This window comes from Accipiter gentilis, chromosome 7 (assembly GCF_929443795.1).
Source record: "Accipiter gentilis chromosome 7, bAccGen1.1, whole genome shotgun sequence".
Taxonomy (NCBI): domain Eukaryota; kingdom Metazoa; phylum Chordata; class Aves; order Accipitriformes; family Accipitridae; genus Astur; species Astur gentilis.
The window spans coordinates 17143666-17164941 of NC_064886.1; the positions used below are offsets into that span (position 1 = coordinate 17143666).

The 21276-nt window shown below is 46.8% G+C and overlaps 1 protein-coding gene across 2 annotated transcripts; it reads right to left on the reverse strand.

Moving 5' to 3' along the window:
- Positions 1 to 169: 169 nt before the first annotated feature.
- TMEM120B (transmembrane protein 120B) lies at positions 170 to 21276 on the reverse strand. Of its 2 annotated transcripts, XM_049806157.1 has the most exons (13): positions 18799 to 21276; positions 17514 to 17613; positions 11086 to 11204; positions 9998 to 10114; positions 9111 to 9170; positions 8441 to 8536; positions 7286 to 7375; positions 5119 to 5184; positions 4090 to 4151; positions 3761 to 3853; positions 3272 to 3336; positions 3016 to 3084; positions 170 to 2058 (listed from the first exon to the last, which is right to left on the reverse strand). In XM_049806157.1, exons 2-13 carry the CDS (start codon positions 17541 to 17543, stop codon positions 1945 to 1947), a joined length of 981 nt encoding a protein of 326 aa, XP_049662114.1. In that variant the 5' UTR covers positions 17544 to 17613; positions 18799 to 21276; the 3' UTR covers positions 170 to 1944. The 2 variants fall into 2 exon arrangements, with proteins under 2 accessions (XP_049662114.1, XP_049662113.1); XM_049806156.1 differs by lacking the exons at positions 17514 to 17613; positions 18799 to 21276 and adding an exon at positions 15560 to 15683.

Genomic DNA, 21276 nt, shown 5'->3' on the forward strand with positions numbered 1-21276 from the left:
AAACTCTGTTTTGGAGCAAGCCATCATTATTATTTTACATGCAGGGTAAAGAGATCTTGATCCTTGAAATCATACTTTTTTTTTTTTTTTTTCTTTCTTCCCCTAACTTGTTTTGATTTCATTAGGTTTGTCAGTCCCTATCAACTTAAAATGGAAAATTAAAAAAAAATGAAAAAAATTACAAGTTTGTGCACATCTTCAACTCCAGAAAAATCTTGAAGAGTTGTGCACAAGAAAACATTTGTCAGTAAAACACAGCAAACCACCCATCACCTTACCCAGTACGAAACTGAAACATCAATGCGCAGGAAGCTACTGTGTTTACCCTCGGCTCCATGGCAGGAATCTTCCTTGCTTTTTTATTCTGAGTTTCTCATGCTGCAGAACTCAAGTTACTCACCATGTGCAGAGCTCTCCACCCCTGGAGAACCAGGTCCACTGCTCAGATCCAGCAGGTTCCAGCATCGCTCTCAAAAATAAAACAATTTACATTTCATAAATGGAGAGCTCAAAGGATTAAAAAAACCTCACAGGGTATGCAAAAGTTGAAAGTTAACATAGCAAGATACAGCCCAGCTAGTGTGAAAGTTGTTCAAAATATGCAAATTGCAATTTATTGTTCATGCCCACAGGACAGTGACACTGTAAAGGTAATTTTGCTAGCCTCGCATCAACAGAAGAGCTGATGAAACCATTTCAAGTCTGTAGTGCATATATATTTGTTCATGAGCACACTAACTGGGAGAAGGGCATCATTTTCAGATCACTCTGCCAAAGCATATGCCCAATTTGGCCTTTGTGCTAGCTCAAAGGAACCACGACACCTCACCTTTGGGAAAGATGCTGCCTAAAGCAGCTCACAATACTGCAGCTGGCCTTGGCAGGTACAGCTGTTACAGCACCCAAAACAAGCTTATTGGAATGAGTTAAGTTTAAGTTCAAGCAGCACAAGGAGTTAAGCAGGATGGCAGTCAGTATTTGTCCTCTGCCATCCTCCTGAATGAGTGTTTACATTCTCTTAATTACTGGTATAAGTGCAGCATCTAAAGAAAGTATTTAATATTTCTGTTGAGCCTGTCCTCCCCTTTCCAGAACAGCACTGGGAACAAACAGTACTGAAAACAGAAACTGAAGTGCAACTGCACTTACTGCCACTGATCAAGGATATTTTAAAGAAAAATAGTGTCTCGAAAAAACAACCCGAAGCGCAGTGTATTTGTTATTAAAAAGAGGCTGAAGCAGTGGCATATTGAATGGTTTATTTTAGGTATTTTCCAGGCCTGGACAGATGACCTGGTCTCCCTGGAAGAGGGCTAGCAGACTTCCCTGCCATTTAAAAACTGCTTTTGCTCACTTGTTTTTGTTTTCAAAAGCAGATTTCTTTAAATAGCTTTTTAAAAGTGTATATAGCAGCAGTATGGTACAAAGATGGGCTTTTTTTTTTTTTTCACAGTACACACAGGTTAGTATTGCCACTGAAAATATGCCTTCAACAAATGCCTTTAAAACAGCATTCAGTCTGCATGACTGATCAACCTGGAGTGTTCATAAACCTTTGCAAATCCAATACCCAGAATTTAAATAATAAAACTGCAAAGTGTTAAATATCATTCCAGAATTGGAATTACAGTAGATCCCACATTCCCCCAATGCTGGCACTTCACCAGGCAGGTGTATGCTGCTCTATATACAGAAAAAAAAAAACCCAAAAGCAAACACGTTTTGTATTAAATGTACATAAATAGCAGGACTGCGGACTGGAGAGCCATGCTTGCATTAATAATGAGTCTGTGCTGGCAGAGTCCATATCCTTCGCCAAACACGGGGACAGACGAGTCCTTCCGAGCCCATCCATTGTGTTGCTGGGTTTTAGCAGGATCCATCCCAAACCCAGCACCTGCTGTGGGCAGGGGGATGGCAGCCAGCACACCGGGGACGGGGGGTTCACAGCTTCTTCATTTTGTCTTTGTTTTTCTGGAGTTTAGTGTGCACCACTTTGAGAGTAGTGAGGAAGTTCCCGAGGAAGAGCAGCAGAAATGTGAAAGCCAAAACAAAAACCTGAGGGGAGAAGAAGGGGAAAAAAGGGTGAGAGCTGAGGGTACCGCTTTGGCCACATACAAGTGAGCTCTGGTGCAGCTTGGTTGACAAGTCTAGGGATCTGTCAGCACGGACATCCGAGGAGAGAAGATCGTAGCCAAATACACATCCATGCATCCAGCTGTGTGGGAAGTATATTTTTATCATGCTTATTTAAGTAGCATTTACTACTTTTTAATATTACAACATAGGTTATATTCAACACCGCTGACTCTACCAGACAGTAAAATCAAATCATTAAGTCCAATCTAACGGATTAACATTACGCTACAAGCACATGCACTGAACAGCAGTGGCACAGGTGTCAGGGAATAACCCGTTTCTGCGGGAAGGTGTGTTCCTCCTGAACAAAGTGAGCACACAAGTTACAGCAAGATCTGACCAAATTAAAGACCGTCACAGTAAATGCACCACTGCACATGTGATGTGGTCCAATCTGGATCTACAGGAGCAACTGTATAGCTGGAAAGGGATAGACATGTTTGATGGGTGACAGCAACTGAGAAAACAAGTGGAAGGATCCCTAGAAGTGGGGCAATAAAGCGGATAATATGTTTTTAAAGTGATCCACTGTCATCATATTTTTGTATGTGTAACTCATGGATCAGCCATAAAGAACCACCAGCAACTGAACAGCCATTGCTATTAAATGCCCATATACACAAACAATATGGAAAGATATTTACCCACATGTATTTTCTTCCCCTACATGCTCTGCCTTTCAGTTTGTGTGGTCACCCGTGGGTGCAAACTTCCCTACAGTAACTCACATTTATTTTGAGTTCTCTTGTATAGGCTCTGTGCCACATCATCCTGAGATATTTAGATGGGGTCAGATACCCAAGTACCTTTAAGGATGTGGTTAAACACCCCCTCTTCTCCTGCTCCGTGCTTTTTCTGAGCAGAACCAACACCCACCTGCCATTCTTTGCACTCCTTATGCCTCGACAATCCAAAAAGCGTGACTGCATTATATAGCTGCCAGAACTACAAAGGAAAAAAAAAACAAACAAAAAACCAAAACCACAATTTCATTACTAGCAAAATAACCCCCTTAGAAACATTTGCCATGGGTGCGTGTGATCCAAAGCACCTTTTTATGGTGCTGCAACCACTGCGGCAGACCCACCCAGGCCCTGCACCGCAGACGGGGGAAGAGGATTGCCCAACTTACGTGCCCAAAGAACAAGAAGGGAAGGAGAAATGTCAGCCCCCGCCACATCCAGGACTGAAATCCTTCTGGAAAAGGTTAACAGAAGAGACAGAGAGTGAGCACAGAAGAGCCAGGACCAGAGCTGCAGCCCTCCCCACCCAGACCACCCCATAAGGGCTATTCCCATCCAGCTCCGCAATAACCAACCAATTTAAAATATAAACCTGAAGGTGTAGTAATGGGAGGAGGATGAAGATGGGGATGACCAAAACCTCCATCTTAACCTTCTCAAGAGCTGACGGAGACCAGAGCCCTCTGCTCCCGAGCCACAGGACCCAAGGAGGGGGATAAAAGCCTCGCTCCCCTTCCTGTCTTAGGACATAGGCAGCAGGGCAGGGGGGTGGCAGCTCTGCAAAGCTCGCTCTCAGAAGACCACACAGCCCTCTCCCTATCACCGCATCTAAAACCTGTGCAAAAACTTTGCAAAGAAAGTATTGCAGAAAACCTCACCTACTGTAAGGTCCAAGTGGTTTCTCTCCCCCAAAGCACGGAGTCTATAAAGGCAGCCCCTTTGATAATAATACTGTAGGAACTGAACGCAACCTGGAGAAGGAGAGATAAAACATCATTGCATTGGCTATTCAGAAGTATGATAAACATATCAAACTATTTTAATAATGTTTAATCCAACAGCATTTAATTATTGTTTATATTTGTATGCTATCTTTATATTTCTACAGTTTAATACTCTAGTATTTACCAAGCAGAAGTGTTTTCTTCTAAGCACGTACCATACAAACTATTTTACCCCATGAATTAGCAAGGTAAGATATACTCACTCTGAAATATTGAAAATGCTAAAAATTGACTGCGAAACATTTGATACATGAGTCCATCTGGCCTGAAAGCAAATATAAAGGAGGTCAATTTGTTTGATAAAAAGCATATGATGCAGCCCGCTATTCCCCTTCACTGCCAAGCCAGATCCCATTAGCAAATGAAGCCAGCAGCTGGTACCCAGCCCGCTCCACCCCATCGGGAGCCCAGAGAGGGTGCTACAGCTGCACATCACAACTCTGGCATGTAAGAAACACTCTCATCAATTAGGTTTCCCTTCTCCAACATGTACAAGTGCTGCCTCCTTTTATTCATTTGCTTATTGCCTTCTTCTCTAGGCAGCGATCAAAGCCATTCAGCAGCGTCTGCATCAAGAATCCAAGTGGTGGAGCAGGGGGTGGTTGTGCTCCTTATCCTAAGGGTAGTTCAGGATACACAGAGGACAGGGGAACTTGTGCTCCAGCCATGATGTTGTCCCCTTACAGATTCAGGAGCAGAAACATTTGTTGTTTTAAAACAATTTTTAATTATTAACTAATCAGTTCATGCCAAAGTTGAGACACTTTGCACAGGCACCATATGCAGGGTGCATTGCTTTGTTGTTTGACCAACACCACCACCCATGGGAAGGTAACTTGCATTTTTGGCTTTATACTCTGTTTGTAATCTGGGTTCAGTAAAGGCACCAAACAGATGAATTTTGCGGTGTCCTCCCTCTAAAGCAAAGTGCTGCTTGCTTGCTTAGTTACAGAGACAGAAATTGAAAGACTTGCAGAGATTTTGCTACCATCAGCACAACTACAGCTTAGCGTTTGGGTTTCTTTCTTTCTTTTTTTTGAAATCAGCAATGTAAATACAAACTTGCAGTGTTGTATTTATCATTGAAAACACCTGTAACATCAGACAAATATTAAGTCTGATGCTTCGCCATGTGGCCACAGCTTCGTGGTCATGCTGAATTTAAATGCTCAGATGATGCAAACACCATGAAACAGGCTTGAAGCACCTTGAGGAGGCGAGAGCAGACTCACCACGTTAACATTACTCCAGACAGGAATGTGGAGACATAGTGATGAGACACCCACCAGCCTTTGATCCTGAACAGAAAAAACACGGCAGTTAGACAAGAAACACGGATTTTAGCACTGTAAGTCTGGCTCTACAGACACAAAAAAAATTACCCTGACTTGGGGGGGGGGAGGAAGGACAGGGAACAAAACAGATGGCCCAACTCAAGCCAAAGGGGTGCTGTGGAGCACTGCCCTGGCAATATGGCTTAGCTGGGGGCAAGAATCCACAACTGCAAGAGGGAGGCTCAGGACCAGCGCACATCTCGCGTGCTCCCACGAGCTCTCCAGCACAGCGAGAAGCAGCAGTCCCTGCAGCACGAGGCACCACGGTGACTAATGATGCACAGCTTTCAGCCCACACACCCTTTTTTTTTCCCGTGCCATGCAAATAAGTGACATTTCCAAGTCCTTCCTGTGAGGTGGCTATTTCTTTCAGACATGAAAGCTGCAGAAAGCTCAGAAAATTACAGTAAAGTGAGCAAAAGATGTGGCGAGGCAGAATCAAGAAGTGAAGAGCTGCCCCAGGAATGGCACTGCTTTGCAAACTAAGCCAACACGATGGCTTAATTTGGGGCATTTCCAATCAAAGGTGTGTGACCTCTAACACAAGACAGCACCTGAGCTGCTGTGACCAACCTCTGCAAATACAGCAAGCCCAGGCTCAGCTGTTTCTCTGCTGGCCTCAGGCAAGCAACTTTACATCCCCATGCTTTGTTTTTTCCTCTTTGTCTCTAGCCCCACAGCAATCCCCCTCCTCCTCTCTGGAAAGCACCCCAAAACAAGACATCACGCCTGCAGCAGCCCTGGGGACAGCCATGCTTGCAGAAGAGATTGCTTCATCCCTGCTGCCCACAGTCAGCGCTGGACACTGTGTCCTCAAGCAGCTCCCAGACATCAGCCCATTTTTAAGATTTTGCCCCCAGACAAAGGAGGAAGGGCCTCATTCTCCCGCCACACATGCCACTCTGGTGCCTGCCTCCAGGCACAAACCCTGTCTTGCATCAGGAGTGGGGACCACAAGCATCCAGCCAGCGATGTCAAGACAAGAATCCCAGAAGTGCTCCCTCCCGTCCCCATTTCAAGGAGATCATGGAAGCAACTGGCTTCAGAGAGGGAAGTGACTGGCTGAAACAAGGAGCTGTGAGCTGCTCCCAGCTGATCATTAGATAATGCTACTTAATTAGGACAACACTGACTCCTGCCACTAACACAAGTGCTGGTCCACCCCTGTACAAGCACCACTACAAGGGAGCATGCAAGTTCTCTGAGCAGCATGCAGAACAAGAATGAATGTGGGAAGCTGCGCTAACATGACGCTGGCTGCCCGAAAGGTGCCAAACAAGACAAGTTAGAAGCCCCATTAATTAACGGTACAGGGAGCTGCAAATGTTGCAGCAGCAGCAGCCAGTCACCCAGCAGCAAACTGACATGCACGGGAAGAGACGTGGCGATTGCTGCAGTTTCCCCACACCAGCCTATCTGGATGATGAAAATCAGGGACATGCAGCCATCATGTTATTGCTAAAATCTGACACCAGACTCCAGGTTGCACACAAGCGCAAACTCAGGCAACTTGTCGACCCAGACCCAAGGGAGATACTCCAGAAGCGATTTACCAGCAGGACCTCACCACCCTGCCTTAGGATATGCCTACTAAGGGCGCCATAAAGAAACGAGGGCTTGCGGTAAGGATCATCTTGCAGTTAACTTCTTCCAGGGTTCTACTTGTGTTCCCAGCTCTTTATACAATTATCCCCTAACCGCCAACTTTCCCTCGATACAACTGTAATGTAGTCACACACTCCATGAGATGTGGCAGTGACCAAAAACACGTACACACTTACACCCCAGACCACATCTACAACTAACCCATAGCTACAAAAAATATCCAACACTTCGGACCAAGAGCTTATGGACTTTTAGGAATTGCTCCTTCTCCTCCCTCCCCAGGTGGCCTCAGGTGACCACATCTGCCCTCAAAAGCGGCCAGGGAAGGGGACGGAGACAAGAGAACCTGCAGAGAGGCATCAGCATCTTGGATTTGCTGGGCTTCAGCACCAAGCTGAATCCCCTTTTATTGCTCTTTTTTCTTTTCGTCCTTTAAATAGTTTTGCAGGTGGCACGGTACCTTGATCCATTGCTAATGAGAATGCTTTCCCGTATCGTCAGCGTGCAGTAATACCACACTAACAGAAAGTTAAACACTTCATCTGTCACCCTGTTAAACAGAAAAAACACACAGTAAAAAAAAATATTTAAAAATCCTGTTAATTATAAAGACACATTCAAAAAATCCCTATTTTTCCTCCTTCCCCTTGGGCGAATGAAAACCTGCCCAAGTGAGGCTACAGACACAAAGCCCCGGTCCTGAACATCTCTAACCCACAGGCAGAGCTGCACACATGGACAGCACCATCAGGCTCAGAGTCCTTTCCTCTGGGAAGTGCCCTGTGATATAACACTGCAGATCTTGAGCTGATAAGCAGGTATGCAGAGATGACATTAATTCCTTCTGAAGGAGAGAAAGCACCATGGAAGCAGCGGATGATCCAATTTAGAGTGGCATTTCCAGGCTAATTCAATGAGGAGATTCCATGAGATCTATATAAATCCAATCAACTAAAAGAGCAGAAGAGCATTACACTCTGGGGGGGGGGGGAAACCCTTTATTTTGCCATTTGCAAACCCCTGAATTCAGGGAATTCAGGGCAGCCTCTGTGTACGGCAGCACTGTTCTTCGGTATGATCCTGCATTCACCCCACACCCAGAGAGACCTCAATGGAAGTGTCTGGCTCCAACACTTTCCTGTTTTTTAAGCAAAACTGAATAATGGAAGCTTGTTGGTGCTCAGATACTTTATCATGACCTAGAGATAACATTTCAGGTCTGATCATTTAATGCAAATCCTCCCTTGTTGTGTTTGCAACCCCAGAGCTGCAGCACGGTACCGGCCCCTGCCTGGGACAAGCCGTGAGCAAAACCAACTGCTCGTTCCCAAGCACAGCGCGACTCCAGAAAAACAACAGATCAGGAAACGTGATGTTGGACTTCTCTTAGTTACAAGAGACTCCAAAAAAAGTTAAACAAGGAAAAGCAAGTAGCAAAAATACAGGGCCTGCCAGTGTTGAAGAAGAGGTGCAAAAGTTATCCTGCTGTCCAACTACGCAAAGCCTAAACATTGCCAGAGCCTGTCTCACAGTCCTTAACAGAAGAGAACAGTTAGTTCAAACCCAGCACGTTTTTATTCAAAATACTTGATTAAAAGTAAAAATGCAGGCTTACCTGTAGTGGAGAATAAACCTGCAGGCAACGGCCCCGAGTAACAAGATTATTGTCAGATAAAGTTTGAACTTCTCATACTCGTCCTTGTAGGCAAACCTGGAAGGGAAGAGCCACTGTTTACGGACACAAATGGGTGTTTTACCGGAACGTGGCTTCACTTTTTTTTTTTTCAAACCAGATACACATCCACATGCCAACACAGAGACAGAAGTTTTGCTTGAAACATTTAGAAAACCAACCGACAGAGGTAAAAAGTAGCATTTTGCCTGCATGGCCATTATACTTCAAGACAACAGCTTAAATCCGTAAGAACTGGTTTCCGGGTTGGCATGACAGGATTTAAAAAAAAAACAACCCAACACCTCCATTTTCTGGAGCACTGTATACCTAGAAGTCGCAATACCATTAATCACCGCAACCCTCCCTCCCCCCCTTCCCCCCCAATTAAGGCAACAGGCTGGGCCGGGCTTAAAAGCAAGTGATGGACAGAATGCACTGGAGCTACATGAAGCATTAGCTTGGCCCCGTGTCACAGTCCAACTTGCTCACCCTTGACATTTCATCTTTTATCAGATCTAAGAGAAACCCATTCTCATCTCTGGACTTCAGTCCATCTCCACAGCTGGCCCTGGAGAAACCCAAATTCACACGTGTGGAAACATTCACTTACTTTGCCTGGTTACTCAGGAGAGTTACGTTCACGTTTCCCAGCACCAGATTTAAGTACAAGCTGGAAGACAAAAAAAAACCAAGAGCAGACCCAAGTAAGTCATTTTATTTGAATGCCACAGGATGACCCAGATCAGAGCTGAAGAGACCAGTGTATCTGCCAAAGCCACGTTTGCTGTAGGTTTTAATTAAGGCAAACTGGAGAGAGAGACTACAGAAGAGAATTTAAATGTGGGAAGATTGGTCAGCATTTCCAAGAAGTTAGAGAAAAGGTTTATTTTCCTGGTCCCTTTTCTGCACTACAGTCTAAGGGCAAGATATGTAGTCCAAAACCAAAAATAACAAGGAGAAATTGGAAGAAAAGTTTCTGATAGATACTTCCGAGGGGCTGCAGCATCACACAGCCCCTGACAACTCAAAGTTTCTGACAGAAACTTCCAAGGGGCTGCAGCATCACACAGCCCTTGACAACTCAAAGAAATATGTTCTAGCAACCCCACTGGGGACAAAGTAAAAATTTTAAGTCAGTTATAAGCACTATTTAAAAAAAAAGTGAGAAAATTCCTATGCTGATGTAGTCTTTAAAAAATTAGCACAGTGTGGAAAAACATCAGTGTGAAACAGTGAATTGCATGACTTCTCGCCAATGCAGGGTTACTTTTATTTTAACAAAAACCCCTGTACTGCCTACATGCAGTACATTTACATATACTTCCAGCTAATGAATTCTGTGTACAACTGACACAGCAGCTCAGCAAGAGATTTATGACTAATCCAGTTTTACATGTATTTGTTCAACATGCACATTATCCTCCGGGAACAACACTGCTGTGAACACTTGAAAAATCAGCTTTCCTGGAGCACACGCCTCCCCAGCAAAGCACATACCCATTCTTCTTTGGCAAGTAGGCTTCCATGTCAAAGAAGGCATTTTGCCTCTCCTTGATCTGGGTGCTGATCTCCTGAATGAGAGCAAACTCTTCAGGACTTGCTCTGGGCTTGCACCTGCAAGAACGCAGAAACAAGATATTCCTGTTTATGTTTTTACCTTCTGTTTATTTAAAGGAAAATAACGTTATCATAAAATCCATGCTGTTAAAAAACTAACTGCATGAGCTGATGCCATTGCACACTTCACTCCTGTATTTGTGCAGCACCATTTGGCTTAGCCATGATTTTATTTCAGTGCCTCGTTTATGTCCTTGTAGGCTATTTCAACCAACTGGTTTATAAATCAGCTTCTTTATTCATCTCAGCTCAGTGACAGGATTGCGTACTTCTTCCCTAGCAGAGCACTTAGGGAATATTGTGGTTTTTTGCAGGAACTCCTTCCACTTTAGGAACTTTGTGCGCAGTTTCAGGCCCTGGCCTTGCAGAGGCTGCAGCTCATCAGGCATGAAATATTTCAGGATGTAACAAAACACACAGCTGATGATTTATTGACAAACTGAGGTTTTACCAATTAATGTAAAACAGAGAGCAGTGCACAGTGGCATTAACAACCCGTGGTGTCGGATGTGGTGTATTCAGACCTGCACACAAGGAATTTAGCCTGTGGCTCCCAGGGATCAGCCGAGCAGCCAGAGACAGTTCCCTCCTGTAAATCTACCCAGGAGCAAGTTACACCTTCAGGTTCAAGGATTGATGCACAGCTTACGGAGCAAAGCTTTGCTCACCTAGCAAAACACATGGACCAAAAGCTGCACAGTCCTGCAGCGTATGGCACATACTGCAAGGATGCAAACCCACACAGGCTCCCTCAGAGATCTTCTTTATTTACAGGACTTCATCTCTCACAGAGTTACAAACATTTTACCTGGCTGTGATAGATGGAGGTGACTCAAGAATAAGATGGAGCAAAATTACAACAGCAACACAGATTGCATATTAAAATGCTAAAAATCTAAACATTTCAGCCCTCTGGGAAAGTGAAAGATCCTATCCCTGCCTCCTCCACCCTCCAGGTCTCCCATTACCGTTGCAGGCTGTGCTTCAGATCCCTTAGTGTCTTCTTCTGCCGGTGTATGGAGCTGCTGCAGGCTGTCTGCAAGCTGGTGACTTCTTCCAGTTTCTGCCTGTAAACTTTGTGTGTTTCCTGCAGGAGAAGAGGAGATGATCGGTAGGAAGAGCCCTTCTAGGTTACACATTGCATTTGGTCCTTGCCTCTGAAGGAAGCAAGCAAACCCCTGCTTTCTTGGGACCCAACAGGCACCCCTGTGAACAAGCAAGGAGGGGGCGATGCCAAACCAGCACAGATATAACATGGCTTAAATGGACACTAATGAAACCCTTGCAAAAGGAAGAGCATCCTCTCTATGTTCATCTCATTTCCTCTTTCTAAGGAGCTTTCCCACTCAGGAGCTCCTCCTTCCCATTTCACTCTGTAACAAAGCCCCTAATCCTCTGTGTGATTCCAATCTGTCCCCATCAAACAGGTGGCTAAATCTCAGAGCAGGAACTCTGATTTCCCAGCCAGATTAAATCTGGGGAAAAAAGAAGAAATATGAGGACCCGGGGTGTGGGGGGGGGAAGACACAAAACCAGCCACAAATCCATGCCTGGGGATTCAGATGTCTCCTGGCCGCCACTGCCATCTTGACCCCATGTATGTTCAAGCAACCTACTGACTCTGGTTTAAGAGCTTAACCTATCCCCTCCCTGGGATGCTAAGGCATTAGATGCTCTTAGAGAGAACTTCTTTATCACAGCTCATTGATCCTCTGAAGCCCCCAATTAGTGGCTGTAACAAGGATGCGCTAACCAACTGCAAGCCCACTGAGAGAGGTGCCTCTGCTCTCACACCCTTCCCTCTGCATGGGAATAAACATGCTCTGCTTTTCCGCCCTTTGCAGTGATTTCACCACCTTCCCAAGTGCAGGGAGACCTCAGGAAGGGCTAACCAGACCCCAAGCAATGCCCTCAGGGCAAATTTTAAGATCTATAAAAACTTGGAAAATGGAGTTTGCAGAGTTAGTGCCAAATGAACGCACAGGTTAATGGCTATTTGCACGGCTGCTTTATCTACCAGCACATCAACGACCACAGAAAATTACCACCAGTTTTCCCAAAGCATAAACATGGTGGTAAAACCATACAAAACAAATCTTTGCTCTCCTCCTTGTTGGGCCCTGCCTGTTAGCGGTTCATTATTTACAGCAGCAATGCAAAACAAGCTCTGGTGTCCGATTTTAAAACATTAATAACCAAACTAACCATGTCCAGGCACCGCAGCTCTCATCCTTTCAGGATGGGATGGGTTTGGCTTTGCTTAGCATGGGCAGGACTTCGGGGCTCACTGGACTGCACAGTAACTTCTGCTTCTCTAGATGTCATGCAATTGCATCTTTAAAAAGACTGGTTCAAAGGGTGTGAGAAGCTCTTCGCCAAAACAGTGTTCAAGTATTTATTGGAAACACAAACAGGCGAGTTGAGAGCTGGTAACTTTTACCGCTAGCCAAAAACATCAGGATAACGATTTCAAAATGACACTGGTATTTAGAAGAACATAACATTTGCTAGTAGTGAAGTTATTTATTCATCAAGAGAGGCGATTGCTTAAAAAGGGGACTTACTGGCAGCGCAGGTAGCTCAGCACTGCCTTTACATTAACACTTATAACCCACAGGCCAGATACGTGCACGGAGGGTCAGGTCTGGCCACAACTCGCTCTCCACACAGAGAACAACACATGCTGAAAAAACAAAGGATGCATGCACCACAGAGAGGAGTATTTTTGCCCCGAGTTGAAGAGCTCCTGGGCATGAGTTGTCTCTGCACCTGAGTTTACATGTTTTACAGCGCCAGGACCACAATCGCCCAGTTTGCAAGAGGAAATTGCATTGCCCAATTTGCTCACAGACTAAGGGCAGGCAGCAGCTCAGCATGGCAGCCCCACGCTGCAACTGCTTGATGTTTTGTGTAGTTACCTCGAGGTCTATTTTCCATTGCATTCACAACAGCCCTGCTTGTGGTCAGCGCTTGTTCATTTGCAGGACTCAAGCAACATTCACAGGGAGCTATCTCAGCGCTGTTTTCTAATCAAAATCTGGTTTATATGTTCATATGCAGGGTTTAAATTAATAAGCTGTTGCAGAGCAACTTGCATTTTCTCATGTCCGTGCCCCAAAACTGCAACGCCCCACAGCCCCGAGCTTGAGGCGCTGCCCTAGCAACCCAAACAACAAAAATCTGCAGATGTGGCTGGTTAGAAGTGCTTTGCAAACCTGGATGTCCCCCAACGCCATCTCACAGCTGGTCCCCGCTGCCCCAAGGGGATGCTCAGTGCTGCCGCATGGCAGCATCAGCCCCTTCAAAGCTCCTCAAGCTCCCCAAATACAAGCACAGCCCCACAAGCCCCATGCCAGCCACCCAGCACGTCAGGGGCAGGAGCTATGACCAGAGTCCAAGGTCCTCCTCCACAGGAGAAGGAAGACACAGCCCCTGACCCAGAACTTACAATGCACTTATAAAATACAAGACAGGGCAGGAGTGAATTGAAACAGAGATCGTTGTGCCCCACGGGGCCGGCACTGCTCTCAACACACAATCTGCCCACCACCCATTTTTCTCCCTGCTGACATTGCACAAGAGACCCTTTCAGTGGGGTTGACCAAAATACCTTGAAAAACGCCGACAGGGAGCTCCTTCGAAATGCAAGAAGCAGTTCCCACATGACCCCAGACCAACATTTCCAGCCGGAGAGGAGAGTCAGGCCAGCCAAAAAGGGCACTGAAGGGGTGATGCAGGCGTGGAGGGGGGCGGTCAAGCTGCTGCCAGGAAAACTAGGCTCCTCAAGAGCAGGAGATGCTGTGAGTGTGTCCAAAAAGCTACGTGCAAGGGCAAGCACGAGCAGACACCCATATTGAAGTACTTTCTTACTGAAGAGTTAGGTTTTCTATCCCAACACATCACAGTTTGACTTGAATCAAGTTTGGGAGCACAGAGCCTTCCTCCAAAGCACATTTAAGCACCACCAGCATCTCACAGAGCTGGAGCAAGTCATGTCATCGTGACAGTGCCGTGTTCCCCTCTTCTGCAATGCTGCATTCAGATACAAACTCTGTGAGCCCTGAAGCTCTCATATAATGAATGTTATTCCAACTTTTCACCTCTACAGTACTACCCACTGGGCAATGATACATCATACCACCAGCAGCTGCTATCCCACCAAGAAGTGTTTCTACTTCCCTTTTATGGATGGGGAAACTGAGGCAGGGATAAGTCTGACATTTTGCTGTGGTTTAGGTCAGACTTAAGCAACATGCTCAGTGAGAAGGCTGGTTGGCACATACAGCAAAGAAGTGATCAACAAAACCATGTCAGCTGCTGCTCCCCCCCAACACCCAACCACCACCTTTCCTTCTGTTAACAAGCGTACAATCCCAATTGACTTTTAAGACATGGAGCTAAATCTGGAAATCACACCTCTTTTTTTTTGTGGCGCACGTTCTGTTTAACAGCCTAAAAGAGGCTAACAGCCACACAGGGCAAGAACAGCCGGTCGTGTTTTAAAACTGGCTTAAAGATCTAAAGCATGTGTGTATAGGTGCAGCATTGATGACATACAGGGAAGGGAAGGTTTCCTGGAGGTAAAAGCATTTTGCAGAAACAGCTCTCAGCCGCTGCTCCGAGGTCTTTCTGTCCCTCCGCACACTTTTGCGAGACGGATAAACAGCACTCGAGCCCCCTGTATCCCACCACGTGAAATCAGACTCCATCCAGGAGATGCTCGCAGCACAGGTGTTACTGCCATTGCTCTTTCTGCCACGCTACGGGTGCGCAAACCCACCCCTTTCCCATCCTTGCACCGCGTCCCCTCGGGTGCCTCGTCAGACCTCCACGGGGAACGGCCGCGGTTTGCTCTGGGATGTCGCACGCACACACGTACCACCTGCCTCGGGGGTACCGGGGCCCAGCGACGTTTCTGGGGTGCTGTGCAAGCGTGTGCATCCACGCACAGCTGCGCTTCCTGCGTGGCCCCCGGGGTCTGCGGCGAAGGCGGCGTACACGCGCGGCCCGGTGCCCACGCGGGGCCTCTCCCGGGTGCAGCGAGGAGGGGGCGAGCCTTTCCCGCACCCCTGGAAGCATCTTGCCGAGGCTGCCCCGAGGCGGGTACCTGCCAGGGGAAGGGGTCAGCGTCGGGGATTCCCCCCACCCCGCCCCACGCTGTCGGCCCCGCTCCTGCGAGGCCCCCTCCCGGCCTGCGGCAGCGCGGCGGGGGGGAAGCAGGGAGGGCGCGGGGGGGGGGGGGAACCCTGAGGGCGAACCCGGCGCGGTGCCCTCGCCTCACGCAGCAAAGCGATGCAAAGCAAAGCGGGGGAAGGCAGCGCAGGGCGAGAGAAGCGGCGGACGGGAAGCCGGGTCCACCGCGACACCCCGCAGCGCTGCACCGCACCGCACCGCACCGCACCGGCGCGGTGCCCCACACCTCCTCCCCGTCCCCCGCCTCACCTGGAGCTGCCGGAATTCCTCCTCCAGCTCCCGCCACTCGCCCCGGCACCGCTCCAGCTGCACCCTCATGGCGCGGCGCGGCGCGGTGCGGTGCGGAGCGGTGCGGTGCGGCGGACCCGGTGGCGGGAGCTCTGCCGGCGGCGGCGCGAGCCCGCAGCCGGGCCCGGAGGGCCACGTGCGCCCCTGACGTCATCGCGCGGGGCTGGGCCCGGCGCCGTGGTGGCGCGCGCCACCCGCTGCCCCGCCCCGCCCCGTCCCGTCCCGTCCTGTCCTGAGGCGAGGGCTTCTCCTCAGCGCCGTCCTCGCAGCCTCTGCCGGCCCCGGTCGCCCCCGTGGGGTCCCCCGCTCTTTCTCCCGGGTCCCTTCGTGTTGTGGCAGCGCCTGAAGCGCCCGGTGGGGCTGAGGGTGGAGATAAAACCCTCCGTGTGGCGTCGGCGGAGCCGCCGTGCCGCGGGGACGGTCCCCTCGGAGGGCCCTGCTGGCTGAGGCGACCACACGCCTGGGCTGAGGCGGACCCAGCCCGGCAGCTTGCCTGGGGCCAGGGCGCGGCGGGTCGTTACTATCAGAAAGATAAAGTGACGAGACGATGCCTCATCTTTTTTGTTCCTGTAATAATAATAACCCGCTTGGCGGCAGGACTGGCAAACCGGGAGCCGGGCCTGGTGGGCTCTGGGCTGTACAAGTGCAATAGTGGGCAGCCCTGGTCCAGGTAGCTCAGGGTGAGAATAAGGTCCAGGGCGGGGGGGTGATGCACGGGAGGTGCAAAGGCTGCGAACGTCGGTACTGGGCTTCTTGGGATGTGGGTTTGTTGCAAAAGGGTGGAAATGGGCAAAGTGGAAGGAAAAAGGAAGGGAAAGGAAGCAATTAAAAAGAAAAGGTACAATGAGGAGGACTGAAGCTAAAGTAAAAACTTGAGTGCAATGCTGTCTTTTCACAAAGAGTATCTGTAGGATCCCCTTTCCTTGGATTTGGCACAAACAACCGAAAACGTATGGTCTAGAGACCCTCCTCAGTGTGCGTGCTGTCTCTGGTCCTTTTCAAGGTCTGTATTAGTGCTGTCTGCTCGTTTCATGCCCTTTTTGTATGTTCTTTTCATACATGTGTGGGTGGACACCTGAAATGCAGTCGATGACCTGCTGACTGCCTCTGCGCTCGGTTTCCAGAGAAACCTGCTCAGAACTTGCAGTGATTGGGGATTTCTGCTGATTTAAGAGCCACCAACCACAGGGACATCGCATTGTCCTTTCAGTTCCTCCAGTGAGGTCTGTGATTGTCCAGAGATCAAACATGTATTGTGGCAGGCCTTGATAATCTTGAAGTAGAATAATAAACTAATAAACGTGGTATAAATGTTGCAGGAGTGTGTTATGGCTGTGTTAAATTTTCCCTGGATTCTAGCATTTACCTACAATACTGTGTGACGGGACCTTATGTTACAGGAAGCCTGCAGGATTTTGGATTACAGAGAAAGAATCACATCGTGGGCCACAGCTTTAATTCTGCGCTGGATACATGCTGAAACTTTCCAGTTCACCACAAGGTTGGAGTAGTCCCTACCAGCAAAATTATTTTCCCTTCCCATGTGAAAATAATCCCTCCACCTTTGCAGTTACTCTGTCGTCTCAGCTCAGTTTATCACAGAGCCACCCCTAAGATGTAGCTGCATTTATTTAGGGCTTGCTCTGCTCATTACATCACTCTTTGAACGGAGCGCGCTCTGCGTGTGTGATGTAATGAGCAGAGCAAGTCCTAAAAAAATGCAGCTATAACTTACCCCTTCCTGCTCAGGGGAAGCTGGGGTGCTGACACCCTCCTGCAGACCTGAGTGAATCCAGACTGGAGGGTGCCAGTGTGCTCGGGGGGTCACGAGGTGCTCAAGGAGATTGACAGATGTCAGTTGATCTGACTAAAAAGCTGGGGGACTGCTGCTGTTGGTTGCAGGTTTGAGCCTCACCTGTGTTTTGCACGTGGCCAGAGCAAACATCCTGGTCTGCGCTGCTAGCAGGAATGGTCAGCTTAAAAGCAGGTGGTTCTGTGGATGTCACCTTTATTTCCTTTAAGTAAAAACATTTAAGTAAAAACACTTCAACATTTGTAGGACAGCTTGTGTCAATCCTAACATTCAAGAAGAGGTACTTATAAGAATACGTCTTAATTGTAAATAACCCTTAAAATTCTTCATTTCACTCCTGAGATATAAGCCTCAAAAGAACAGAAGAAAGCTCCTAATATCACTCGTGGATATTTGCCCTGGGCCATAACTTTGCAGCCTGACAACATGTTCATGAGGACCGCAGTCTGTGTTTCTGCAGGTGCTGTGCGTACAAAGGCAGGAAATGTTGTGCATTTCCCACTCAGAGCCATGCTCGCCCTGGGAACAGCCTCGCACCAAGGGATCACCAGACCTTTATTCAAAGCTTTCCTACCTCTTCCCTACACCTCTTGACAAGGAACAATTCTTATGCCTATTGAGGCTGTGTATAATTAGAGCCTCTAAAGATTTCTTGCAAAGTCTTCTAACTAAGATATGCTAATTATTAATATTCATTCAAGAGATCTGTATTTTCTTTAAAACTGAAACACAAAAGAATTTCATTAAACACAAATAATGTGAGTGTAGCACGACTGGCCATACAGCTGGTTCTAGCAGTATTTAATGTTGCGTTTTTACAAAAGATTTCAGAATTACCTGTCTTTCCACCTCCTGGGAGATTATAGCTGTTCGTATAATCTCATTATTTCAATCACATCTTTGTGAATAAAACCAAAGCAAGGTAAGATAACAGTGGTTTGGGTTTTTTTTTAAACTAGAACTAGAGAATTTGTTTATTATAGTGGATATAACTTTAATTGCTAAGAATGGAAACTGCAGATTTTAATTAGATCTGTCAATTTTAAAAGGACTCTAATTTCCAAGTTAGGAGTCATAAAATAAAAAAAAAATCACATAATATATATCACAGTCTATGGTCCCGAGTAAGTTAAGCTTCCATATCCACGTTCTTGGCATTCATTTTATTTAACTATCAACTTCTCTTGCAGTTTTCAGGCTTTTTGCAATTTTTATTTCTAAAGCATGCTCCAAAACTAGATTTCTTGAAGGAAGAGAGTCAAAAAATCTTTATAAATGTTCATCCATTTAACTTTGCACTGAGTTTTCAAATTGGCCGTCTCCTTAATATGGATCCTGCAAAAAGTAAGAGGATGTGCACTAATCTGGAAAGCCTTCCCAGAGATACCTGTGGAAAACTGTAGACCTAAGTCAGCTCTTCCTGCGCCTGAAGCTGGGGACACAGGGGAGGGACAGCTGGAAGGGCAGCAGGGGTTGTGTCTGGTAAGGCTTTGCTGGCCAGTGTCCCTCTCTGCCTCTAGGAGCAACTCCTACAGAAAAGACATTTTAAAACTCCAGTCTTTGCACATTACATGTCCTGTCTGGATTAAATGTTTATCTTGGGGGAAAAATATAGTTAAGGTTCCCTCATTATGAAAAGATATATAGGAATAATATACCTTGAGGTTTCATTTTTTTCTGTCTGACTAAAATATACCCCTAAGGATCTGCACCTATTGCACCCAGTGGACAATCAAAGACCTTACTGGACTTATAGGAGTGCAAGTTCTTTTAGCAGCTGGATAAAGGATTTAGAGAGGGAATTTTAGGAGCCCGGAAAAGCTCTGGCAGCTTCCCACCCCTCGGCCCTGGATGGCGAGAGGGGCTCTGAGCAGCCGGCACTTGGGGCTTCCCACACTTCGCCTGTCCTGCCCGGCACTAGGAGCAGGTTCTGCAGCTCAGCTGGAGCGCGGGGTAAATTCCTCCGAGCACACACCCCAGGATGGGGCTCTCACAGCCCTGCCTTGTTTTCTGGAGCCTGGTTTATCTCAGGAGAGCCTCCTCTGTTCTTTCTGCGTATCTTTCCTCACAGCCTGCTAAACAAACCACATATGTTCTTTGGTCAACAGCTAATTAACCCAGTCACGTACAGTTGTCATATTCAATTTCAAGGATGCCTCCCTACCCACCACAGCAAACAAAACCTGGGCAGTTGCCTCGTCTGGCTGCATCCCCATCCCTCCCTCTGCTCCAACAGCTTAGATGAGATTTTGATTCAGTTTACTATTCTACAGAGGCAAGAAATGCTGCTGTGCAGGTTTAAGCAGTGAGAGGCTTCTTAACAGAGGGTACCTGGCTTCCTTGAAGAAGGTGCCTTAAACACAACTTACCCCAAAATTTAAAATGTACAGAAAGACTCCAATATCTTCACGCAACAGCACTGCACTGTCGTACCCGTGTTACCTGGGCCAAGAGCATTGCACAGGCTCTTCCTTCTTCATCTGCTTTTGGGCATGAAGTTGGTCAGTTGGTCTTCTCTGTCCTGCCCCCAGCAGCAGGCTGGCCAGGAGGAGGCTTGTGAGGGCTCCTTCCCTGTTTCCCAGCATCACAGTATCAGTCTGAATTTCTGGAGGAGACAGCTGCTCTAGATTGAAGGCTATAAAAATATGTCTTTCACTTGTGTCAACACATGACGAATGGTGCCCTTCCTTTGAATTTGAATATTTTAACAACATTTTTTTAGGTATCTTGCAAATCTAACCTTCCAGCTTTTGAATGGCTGGCTTTTGCTGCCAGAGATCTTCTAAGGCCTTTGCACAGCAAATCTACAAATTTGAAATCTCTGTTTTGCCTTTACCTTAATTAATCCCACCTCATCAACCATTCACTGCCAGAAAACGTATCAAAGACATTGAGTCAATAAATCAAGTTAAGGATCACAGCAAAATTGTGACTGCTTGTTCTTCTGATGTTAAATTTTGTTCGAGAACATGTAGTTATATATGTGCAGTCACATGTGAGCTCCTTTCCTTCACCCTCCAGACTATTTCTGAATGCAGATTCCATTCATTCTTTTCTCTTAAGATAATTGAGGCTGTTTCCTTAGATGTTTTCCCCGTGTCCTAGAAATACCAATTCTTTCCAGCACAGTGCAAACTTGAAAGGACAAAATATAAATGTGGGTAAGTCCCTCTTCTAACATCAGGTGACAGTAAGCCGTGATAAATAAAATACTTTACACGTTTCTACTGGAGATTGGTACTGCTGATTCATTTTGTAATCTGGATTAATTCCTCAGTTAAGGACTTGCAGTGACGCATTAGCTCTAGTAGGGCCAAATTTATCTGCTGCCATCTTCCTACTGTGATCTGCCTGTTTTAAAACAGTATCCCTGCAAAGCACTCTACAGTTGTGCAGTAAATAATTCTCAGCTTTCGGTGACTTCGCTAATTAACAACAGAAGCCTATGTTTGAACAGTCCTGTTGCAGGTAGTTAAGTAGAGACAATTAGCTGTAAATCTGTGGCAAAAGATACTCCTGGGGAAAGGATGTCATAAGCATCAGCTTCAGCGACTTCAACATTTCACTTTGCATGAATATGTAAGCACCTGAACATGTCAGCTAACCTAGGGTTCTTACTTTAGGTTGTTTTGATGTAAAACCAACATGTTTTTTATCTTGAGAGAGCTGCTCCCAGCAAAAAGGAGGGAAGAGTTTTAAAGAAACGCTTTCCCACAAGGCTGCCTCTTTAAGCCGAAGTCAACCAGTGAAGTTTACATCTCAAACCTTTCACTTCAATCCCTCCTAAATCGTGCTAATAATAATTCGTAGAAACAGAGCAGTGGGGAAGCTCCTTCAGCACTGCACCCACTCTCTGCTCATCCGG